The following is an 11207-nucleotide window of genomic DNA, read 5'->3' on the forward strand; positions in this document are numbered from 1 at the left end:
GGCGCCATGACGACCTCAAAGACGCGCTTCTGCGCCTCACGTGACCCAAGCGCGAACACCTTGGACGCGCGATACATAAAATCCTTGGCGCCGGCCGAGCGAGCGGCCTGGACGTCTTGGTCGCGGCTGCGCTGAAGCGCCTCGAATTGAGAACTGGCCGCGGCAAGTCGGGCACTGATCGCGGCGTTCTCTTCTTGAAGCGCTTGAACGGTATGGGCCGTCGCAATCGCCTTGTCCCGTCCGGCCTTCTCGAGGGCCTCGATCTGCGCTTGCGTCTGGGTGATGGAGGCTTGCGCCTCGGTGACGGAGGCTTGCGCCTCGGTGACGGAGGCCTTGAGGTGCTGCTTGGCTACGGACTCGGGGCTTGCCATCGTTTTGGAAAATGAGGCAAAAAATGCACCAGCTTTGGGTTCCACACGCTAGCCAGTGACGCACGCCAACGCTGTTGAAGATGTTAAAGAGCCCGCACAACCGCCTCTCGACGTCCTGCTGCTATACTGTATCAGCGGGCATGATCAGCGGGTGCCTTCTTGGATACTCGTGCTGACAAAGCATGCGTCACTCGTTATTGCATAGTACGTCGACGGGCGCCGAGCCGGCGAGTTAAATCTTAGTAAGCTTGCCGCAAGACGTGCATACCCGAGTACTAGCTGTCGTCGACGGCGTCCAGGGGCGGCGACAGCTCGTGGTCGCTCAAGTCGTCGTCGAGCTCTGGCATCGTACGCTGTGGGTGCGCAGCGGAGGCGCGTCCGAGCGGTAGTGATACCAATGCGACCACACATCATCACCCAGTCAGACCAGTTGATCGCCCCAGAATGAATCTCGGAGTGTGGTAGGAATCAACACCTTTGCGTGTGTGCTTTTCCTACACCGAGCATGGCACAGGCCGGCGACACCGGTTCCATTCCTAGCCATCTCTGCGATGCGAACCTGCCCCACAACGCAGACGTGCTTCATTGAATAATGCGAGCAGCATGGCTATTCCTTTGCCGCTTACACTTGCAGTACCGGTACGATGGTTATCCTCTTCAAACACATGAGAACAGGTGGCGCAGGGCACGCGACCGACGGCGGACGGCGCGGTCGTTGCCGCGCATCTCGATGGCGCCACCGAGAGCATGTCGGCTTGACGATCGTGCCATTCTCGACCTTGACGAGCCACATGCCGTACGGGCACTCGGCGCCGCTCGGAAGAGGACCTTGGGGCGTCGCAAACGCATGGCTGTCAACCCACGTCGTGGGCTTCGTCGACGGCCCCTGGAACACGGAGCCAAAACTGCAACCGAGCGAGTCAGCGGCCACGAGCGTGCGACCCGGCGTCTTGCTGGTGAACGGCACGTCGGAGCGGCGCGGCGTCGGCTCAGCCTCCTCGGAAGACAAAGCCAATGCGAGTGCGGTCGGCCGTAGATTCGAGGTGGCGTTCTCTGTTTAGTAGCCCTACCCGCATTGATAGCTTCAAGGTACACGAGCTGGTTCAAGTGTCCGCAGATCCGATTCATTGCATGGCGTTCGACGGTCGCTTCCCGCACATCGCAGGATCGCATTTGGTGCATGCTGATTGGCCCCAGCATTGAAATGCACGCTCGGGATTGGAGGGCACGCAGATATTGACGCCTTCTGATTGGCTCATTCGTCCCGTAAACCGTGACCAAAATGATGGACGCACGTTGAAGCTGTGTTGCGACGCGCGATCGCCAGGCTCCAAAAGCCAACACCCACAAAGATTTGGCAATACGATGGGCATGTCTTGCTTGAGCTTGGCGAGCGTTACTACAGCTACAGCAAACATCATCACCCAGTCAGACCAGTCTATCGCTACAGATCGAATCTCGGAGCAAATCGCGGAGTCGCTTCAGCGGTGCTACTAGTAGGAATCAACACCAACGCATGTGTGCTTTTGTACTCCGAAGAAGGCACATGATCCAACCAGCACATGCTCTACGCATTTCGAACGGATGTAGCGTGGCCGCGCTTGTTCGAACGACGTTTGCGACCTGCAGATCGTTTCGTGGTGCATTTGGGTGAGATGAACGCGAGTAGCACATGAGGCTGTCGATGGAGGCTGTTGCTTTGCATGAGTATCCCGACAAACTGATCCATTTCGCAGGACACTCGTCGTCAACCAAAAGAGTAGTCCGCCGCCGCAGCCGTGTGACTCGTTGCAGCATCACTTTTCATTGCGCAGCCGACGAGAATGGCCCATTGCCGCGACGAGCCCAAGCGCAAGCGGAGCGAGACCGAAGAAGAGATCGACGAGGTTCGCTTCCCACCACAAGACCCAATGGATGCGACTGGCGATTCTGTGTAGAGCGACGCTCCGTTGCAGCCGCAAGCGTCCGAGCCGATTGTACGTGGGTTGGAAATCGACCGACTTTGAACGCGATGCATACTAGGGAGCAACCTATCGGTATCGTGGCAGCTATCAAGGCGCTCATCAAGCTACGGCACGTCGCCAGGACCTCGCCACGCAGCCCGCGCTTGGCGATGCACCGCAGCCGCGGCTTATCGAGCTCGATTACCTCATGCCCGCCGCGGTCTTTCCGCCAGTTTGTACACTGTCGACATGGAGGATGTTGAAGGCTCTCTCGCCGATCGATCCGCGACTCGCGACGCTCGAAACGCAACCTCATAGCCACCTTCTCTTGGTGCTTTTCCTCGCGCTGCTGCACTGCCGTGAGCTTGCGATTGCCATGGTGACTTGGCCGCCGTGTGACATCGTCACTGAAGCCGCTCGGGAGTACTGGCTCGACATGGTGGAAGCCAGCTGCTTCTTGTCGACGCCGACGCTCGACCTCGACGACAATTTCGCCAACGTCGTCTTTGCCGACCCCGAAACCGGGCAACATGATCGACTCGCCGTGTCCAGTGCGTTGAGCTGCAACCTCTGCCACCGGACGGTTCATTTTGCCGGCGCCACCACCGAGGAGCACGAAGGGCTTCGTCACGCGTTCATCATCTCCAAGGACCGCCTCGTTTGCACGTCGCCAGCGACGCCAGGCCATTTTTACGTCGGCTCGCAGCTTTTATACCCTGTGCTGCACATCGTTTTTACAGACGCGAGCGTCCCAGACCTCCACGTGCTCATGCTCCGGGCCATGGCGTCTCTGCCAGCCGACGTGGTTTTGGGCGACGTAGCCATCCCACCACTGCACTATGCACACACGCCTTTCCGACGCGAATCGATGCTCTGGACCGAAACGGACGCAGCAGCCGCAGCACAGGCCAAAAAGACGCTACGTCGCCAGCAGCTCGAGGCCACGCTCCGAGACGTCGAGCAACGAGTCTCTGGACCGCGCTATCGTTGTGCGGACCAACAAGAGCGCATCGCAGAGCTCAAGACGGTGCTTGCGCGTGCCTTACAGCGTCGCGTTGAAGCGAAGCAAGCGGTGCAACAACTTTAGCAGATGCTTGACGACCCCCATCGCGCGTAGTTTTCCATAACTCTAATGCACACTTGCGTTTGTATTGAGCAGTGCAGCATGGATCGTGGCGACCTGCGCTCGTGCCTCGAAACACTGCCTTTCTACCATTCAACTTGTCGCCAGTTGGTCGTTTGCACGAACATCAATATCCCGTGGCATGCAATTCTGTGCCTCTTTGTAGCTACGTCTATTCAATCGAATGTACTGTATGGACTCTTATTTGTAGCGACCGCAGACGTCCAACAGCTGCCGATCGTAGTAGCTACGTTCCGAATGACGAGCTTGAAGTGCGGTGGGTGCTGGCAATGCGCCAACGACCCGCCGTACTGACCTTTGGACTATTATTGCGAGGCGCAACGCTCGTAGTGCCACACTTGTCGCCACCACCCGCTTTGAGCTCGGGTCTTTGAGGCGCTCGTGCAGCAACATGCTCTCGACACGGTGTGTGTTGTGCCGTCGGGGTCGCGTACTTTGATGGCGTTGCTCGGAAAGACCCGCATTGCGGCTCGCTCGTCTTCTTGCAAGAGAAGCCCAGATCGCGGTGTACCTAGCCAACTACCTTGATACCTTGATACCTTGATACAGAGTACGACGGTCTCATCACGGCGCTCCAGTTACAGCTCAGCGACTGGCAGTGACGCATCTCACGGGATGCGGCGACAGCATGCTGCGGATGCAGCAGATGAAGGGCATCTTCCGGGTCCAAGAGCCTCCATATGCTGCATGTCCAGGCGCGGCAGCTCGCAGCATCTTTCACGTGCACATGGGAACACCGCCACCGCGAGTTCAACCACGCCACGGATCACTAGTCCAAGCTCGCGCCCGACGACTGTACCTCATATGCGCATCCCGCCGACGGACGGCATGTCTTGCTGCCGCACGATGAGCTCCAACATGTTGAAGAGCTCTTGGCCGCTGACGTTCGACACAATTCTAGTACGTAAATCGTAGTAGATGGAGTATTTCGTCTGTAGAAAGATTTCAGTCCATATCATATCAAAAGGCCCGGCGTAAAGGTCGCTTCGACGGCCAAGATTGTGGCCAACGACAAGCAGAGCCAGGACAACGGGAACATCCACCGTCGGTGGCGATTTGAGGTCGATTAGAATGCACTACGACCTTGTTTGTGTGGTCCACGCTTCAACTGCTTCGAAGTTGTTCCGATGCTGGCTCCTATCCTTTGAACGTTGGTCACGTCGACGCTAATCGTACGGCTTGTCATTTCAAGCGAGACAACCCAAGCAACAACCACTAGTACGACAATATAAAGGCGGCAGATCGCCGCATTGCGCAGGCTCCATCACCAAAACTGGATCATCTCCAACGGTTGCAATCGTCTTGCTGCGTCGGGCAAACCAAGCCTACATACACATCGTCCAAGGCAATAGGACCTAGTCGTGGCCGTTGCTTGCACAACGCGTGCATATACTAGCCATCTCACGCATGAGAACTTACAATGGGAGGATTGAATCGGACCCTGGGCTACTGGAAGCTGTGCAGAGCAAGCGTCGTCGTACGGTATGTGATCTCACACTGGAGAGCTTGCAAGCAGAACGAGCACTCCGCTGTCGTTCTGGTACTTGTTTCATTTACATCTACATGTGCTTGTACGGACGTCATCTACCGTGCTTCTCGGGATCAAACCCAGTGGTGGCTTCCCGCGCATCACAGGATCGTATTTGGCGCGTGCTGATTGGACACAACATTCGAAATGCGTGCTCGGGATTGGTGGGCGCGCAGATATTGACGCCTTCTGATTGGCTTATGCGTCCCGTAAACCGTGACCAAAATGCTGGACGCACGTTGAAGCTGCGTTGCGACGCGCGATCACCAGGCTCCAAACGCCCGCAGCGAACACCCACAAGGCCTTGGTCAGCCATTTCTTCAACAATCCGTGCGCACAGAGATGTGGCGCGATTGCGATGGGCAGAATCTTCTCTCGGTCCTTCAAGACGTACCTTACACTGGTCGCACCGAACAATACGGTGGGGATACCACCAAGACTACCCGATTAAGAGGGGTCTTTTCAACCACCACTTGTGCCTGGACATGCAGTCGCTGTGCTGGACGTTGGTCATGTGTAAATACGACTACATTACAAGCTGTCCAGGTGCTGAGAAGCGCAATGTCGGAGCACGACGACGAGCGGTCATACATTTTGACCACATGTTTTGCTTCTTGCGTCTCGCCCGGTCTTGAATTCGATGAGCGCTACCACTGCTACAACACATCATCACCCAGTCAGACCAGTTCATTGCACTAGAATGAATCTTGGAGTCGCTTCAGCAAAGGTAGGAATCAACACCTCTGCGAGTGTGCTTTTGCTACGCCGAGCATGGCACAGGCCGCCAACACCGGTTCTATTTCTAGCCATCTCTGTGATGCGAACCTGCCCCACAACGCAGACGCGCTCCATTAAATAATGCGAGCAGTATGGCTATAACTTTACCGCTTACACTTGCAACACTTGCAGTACGATGGTTATCCTCTAAAAACACACGAGCACAGGTGGCGCAGGGCACGCGACCGACGGTGGACGGCGCGGGCGTTGCCGCGCATCTCGCCACCGATAGCATGTCGGCTACGCGTCGCGCCATTCTCGAGCTTGACGAGCCACACGCCGTACGGGCACTCGGCGCCGTTCGGAAGAGGACCTTGGGGCGTCGCAAACGCATGGCTGTCAAAAAACCACGTCGTGGGCTTCGTCGACGGCGCCTGGTACACAGCGCCAAAGCTGCAACCGAGCGAGTCGCCCTGCGTCTGGTTGATGAAAGCACGAGCGTCGTCGTAAGCAGCTGCACGTAGCGTTGGAGAACCGGACCGACGTCCGGGCAGTCATAGACACTCGTCGTGTTGGCGCCGAGGTTGGTCACGAGCGTCCACGGGCCGTCGGCGGCCGGAATGAGGCTGAAGAGGTCGTTGATGGCGGCCTGCTTGGTCGTGATGAGGCAAGCAGCCGCGGCTTGGAAGTGCGCAAGGCGGTCGTTGGGTAAGTCGGGCGTGTAGTCGTACGTGGGCGCAAAGTGACACATTGGGTAGGCGTCGGAGGTCGTCGTAGCGGCGCGGCGTCGGCTCAGCCTCCTCGGAAGACAAAGCCAATGCGAGTGCGGTTGGCCGCAGAACCGAGGTGGCGTTCTCTGTTTCGTAGCCCTACCCGCATTGATAGCTTCAAGGTACGCGGCGTGTGGCAAGTCCAACGTGCATGTTGGCAGTCAAACGTGCATGGAATCGGTTGGTAGCTCGCTTTCGGCTGAGAAAGAACGAGTGGCGTCATGGTACCGGTTGAACGAACGTCGCAATCGAAAACTCCATCAGCTACAAAGCCATGTAATTGCATTCAGGGACAATTTCGTGCTGCAAGCCACGGGTCTTCTCAAAAAACAACGGTGTCCACTTCACGTACCGGTATCCAATGCGAGCGACGAGTGAATGCGATGGAAAGCCCCACTTAATTTAAATACGACGGGAAAATAATAGAGTAGACGCTCAGTAAGCTATGTACTTGGCCCACGGGCGTATTTTAATTTCGCACGTGGAAAAAAAAGCAATTTTATATCAAGCGAATCTTCCATCTTTCAACAGTTTCAAGATGACGTCATCAAGACGCACGCGTCAATCGATCGCCGACGAGGACGACCGACCGAGTGGATGGGAGCGACGGTAGCGTACTACACGACTTGTGCACCATGGTGGCTAAACGATGTGCAGTGTCACGCTGCAGCGAAGGAGCCCGCACGTCGTCGCGAGGGTACGCCGAGCTAACAGCTGCCGTGCTTGAGGCCACAGAAAGCTCGCACGGTGCCAAGCCGACGGCCTCCGCCGCCTCATACAAGTCGCGGCCAGGCAACGAAGGTGCACGCCTGGCAACACGAAGCGATTGGCATCAAGCCCGAGAAGGACTCAATGGTTTCATGGCCCATGAGCGCGTCGGGCAGCTGCGCGCCTTGGGTCCTACTACGCCGGGTTCGGCTTCTTCTCGGTCTTGATGGTCGTCGCCCCGATGTGCTTTCAAACATCAAGAGGAACTGCTTTCTGCAGCTGGAGGCCCGCAAGGCGCCGAATGGGAACGAGCCATGGACGCCAAACGACTTTACCATGCCGTCTACGCGCAGCGTCGTTGTGCAACTGGTTGTCGGCTTCGCTAACCCTCGCTCGGCACTTCTCGGTCACGATTTGCGCACCTTGGCCTGGGCGTGTGCAAGAGATGATCCACGCAATCCAGGTACTCCAGCCGCGCGTGACGGCGTCGGCGCAGATCGGCGCGGGCGTCAACATGGAGCTCGTGCCGCTCGCGATGCAGCTCCAGGACGACATCCAAGACGCGTTCAGCCAGTACAACGACACGATCTTGGCGCTGCGACTCGACCAAGACTTTCACTAAACCTCAAAAAGAGTCTACTAGTAGCGCGAAGGAACGCTGCACAACGACGCTCCTTGTAGCGTAGAGAAGAAGCCAATGCTATGCATTTTGCACTTATTGAGCATCGCAGCCGCTCAGGCCTCGCGTCGGTAGCCGCTACGGGCGATACATGTAGAACATACACCGACGACGGCTGTTGACGACGTTGGGCAGCGAGCAAACAGTGTACAGCCTCATCATCGATACAAAAATCCATTCTCGTCGTGTCGGGCTGTCAAACCACATCGCGTTCTTTGTCGACGGCGCTGGTACACGGCGTCAAAGCTGCAACCGAGCGAGTCCACAGCCACGATCTTCGCCTTGTGGGTGAACGGTACAAGCGTCGTTTGAGGGCCGGGCAGCCGGCCATGTTCGTTGCATGGGCGCCGCGCATCCACGGGCCGTTGGCCACAGGGAGGACGAGACAGCAGAGGTCGTTGATGGCGACCTGCTTGGTCGTCGTGATGACCGGTTTGGACGTACGGTACGCTTTGAGCATACCAGGCGTCACCGTCTGGTCGTCGCAAGTCTTAGGTCTCGTAACCCTACCCGCGTGACAGGCTCAAGTTGCGTGCGTTTAGCCCTGGTCCATGCGGTGTTATTGCTCGTCGAAAGTCCATCGATGCTATTACTAGTATTGCAATCTCTCTTGGCCGAAAGGAAGCAAGGCGTTCGCTTGTGTATACCACGCGCAGTGGCTTGCAGCCATCAAAGCAACGCACACGTGTGAGCGAGGCGAGCCTGCGCCCCAGCCCTAGAACCATCATTCACTTTCACTTCGAAACGCGCCACGTCATTGGTCGATCCGATGGCGTTGACTGCATACAAAACGTCTAATATCTCGAGGTTGAGGGGGATTTTATTGCTAGTCCGACGCAATTCCAATGCAATTTGGCGGCTTTGCACCCCAATACAATGAGCACTGCGTATACTTTAGACTCACCCATTGGTACAATATTAGTTTGATTGACACGCGAGTGTTTTTTAATTCAAATCAATTCACACTTCATCTGCGACGACGTCAAATTTGCTTTGCTCGCTTGGACCAAACGGCGTACGCAGCAGTATCAGCAACTCGGCAGGCGCCGCGATGGCCGCTCGCTAGCAGCATGGCGGCGCAGGACGACGGTGCAGAGCGCCTCAAGAACGAAGACGACGTGCGGTCGTGACCATGGCAGCGCGTGTAGACCACCGCGACACGGGTCGTGCCTCAACCCAATCTGGACAGCAAGACGGCGGCCATGGCCTCACGAAGGCCGGGCTGGCGAAGGCGCCGAGCTCGACCGCCCACGCGCTTTACGCTTGCTGCTCGCGCTCGCGGGCGACGCGGATCTCGCGGCCGCCGTCGCCAAGAGCGCCGCGCATCAACCAAGCTTGGTCGCTTGGATCGCGCTGCATCGCGCTCTTCTTCTGGCAGCGAGGTCGTCCAAGGCATCGCAAGGGCCTCATTTCGCGACCGTCGTACTCGAGTTTGACGGCTTTAACGACCACGTCGCCGCGGTCGTCAAGACGGGACAGAACACGCTGTCCGCCAAGGCGAGCTTCCTCGGTCACCTCCGAGCTCGAGAAGATCCGCATGGACATTCTTCTGTCCAACGTAGCGATCGAGGTTGTCCGTGGAAGGCGCCACCAACGGTATGCATATTCTCCTCTTGTATTCATTTTCATATTGTATTTTAGGGCGCCAACCCTTTAGCTACATCGCCAGCCCGGCCCGCGTGCCCAGCTTTAGATGTAGTCCCCTAACATTCAATCAATCAAACATATTTCGCGTTGAAATCGAATTAGTGAAGTCTAAAGCTAACTCAAAGACTTTGGGGCTAGTACGCCTGAATGCACGCAAGTACCAGACTTGCACGACGTTGATTTGCCAACCGACTGTGCGACGCCGTCACCCTTTAGAGAACCGACAACGTTGCACGTACTCGACCGCGGCTCTACAGTGCTTTGCGTACGGCCAGAGAGCGCCAAGACGGACGCGAAGGAAGTTGTCGACCGCCACATGACGTCTCTCGTGAGCTGCACGCTGTCGTGGTACACCGACTCATCGTCGCTCTCGCGGGGATATAATGGCAGCAACCAGCGCTGCCGAGTTAGCATGTCATCTCGCGAGCACAGGAGGAAAGAGAGCGCGGGAATGCCAAGCAGATCGCTCCGGTCGTGAACTTGACGCATCACCACGCAAGAAGATACTCGTCCGTCGTGCAAATGCGGCCGTCAAGGAGATGAGACGTCGCTGGCCCTCCCGTGCTTTCGCCCCGTGGGCGCGGTCGCCCTGCCTCCACGAAGTCCCGTCGCCTCCCGGCCCTCCGCCGCCGCCACCAGTCGTCCAGCCTCGCCGCGTGCGGCGTCGGTTCTATGCGCTCGGTCGGTATCCGGATTTATTCGGATGCGGGCTCGGACGGTTTCGTTTGAAACACACCCGACGGCTTGCACTCCTCTGTCGGGTGGTCCGAGTACCGGAGCCTGCGTACGAACTCGCGCGAGCTATGACTCGGCGAGTGGGGTCCACCACGGGATGGATCTCTCCGTGCGCAGCTCACTCCCAACGACCAAGTTCTGGTGCGTGTGCGAAGTCTTTGAGTTTGTTTATGCTATGGTAATTTGATCTCAACGCGAACACGTATTGATTGTGGTGCGAATGCATGCGAACTTGAACCGCCGCGTGTATCGCACGCTCGTAGGCTTAACATATAGCGGCTCGTGGCGCTCAAGTTCGTGCGCCACAAGCTCAATACCGAACTTGGAGCTCACCCTGCCAGGCCGTGGATTGATGATGACGAACGCATCTGAGCTGGAGGCAGCGAATGCACGAGGCCGGGTGTCCCGAAGGAGCTGCCGCCAGGTAGGCGTCATGGAATCACGACTCGATAGGTCATTGGCGGTGCGCACAGCTGCTTAGCTTTTCAAGCTAGATGACCGAGGTGTTGCTAGCTAGCTACGCACAAAGGACTTTGATCGCTTGACCAAGGCGATGCCGTTGGCTCCAGCCTGCCATGCAAGTCGACGACCGCTATGGTAGCAATATAAACGATCATTCTGTGTGGAAAAACGCAAGAGCGCTACTAGAATATAACACTCTACTAGTACTAGTATGCCACAGACGTCGTGCGCGGGAGGCCGCTGCGCGTCGCCGCCGGTGGCCAGGCAGGTCGCCCCCGTTGTGAGCACTCGAAAACGTGTAGAGGTCGCGGCTTGCCTGGCTACGCCAGCAGGAGCTTCACGGGCAGCCGCAGCAGTCGGGTTGGTCGGCGCGTCGCCCTGCTTCCTGAGCGCTTCCGTCCCACCTGCAGTTTTTTCGGTATAAGCCTCGAGAGGGTACCTCTAAAAGTGGATACCGTCCGTAGTCTGAGGCCACATTCGATTCGCTTCATCTGTCATCGCAT

General features: G+C 57.3%; 1 protein-coding gene across 1 annotated transcript; it reads left to right on the forward strand.

Moving 5' to 3' along the window:
* Positions 1 to 8992: 8992 nt before the first annotated feature.
* On the forward strand, positions 8993 to 9553 carry SPRG_09844 (hypothetical protein; the record flags this gene model as incomplete). The annotated part of the gene is made up of 2 exons (XM_012349493.1): positions 8993 to 9418; positions 9518 to 9553. 2 exons carry the CDS (start codon positions 8993 to 8995, stop codon positions 9551 to 9553), a joined length of 462 nt encoding a protein of 153 aa, XP_012204883.1.
* Positions 9554 to 11207: the final 1654 nt, after the last annotated feature.

Source organism: Saprolegnia parasitica (assembly GCF_000151545.1).
Source record: "Saprolegnia parasitica CBS 223.65 unplaced genomic scaffold supercont2.54, whole genome shotgun sequence".
Classification (NCBI taxonomy): Eukaryota; Oomycota; class Saprolegniomycetes; order Saprolegniales; family Saprolegniaceae; genus Saprolegnia; species Saprolegnia parasitica.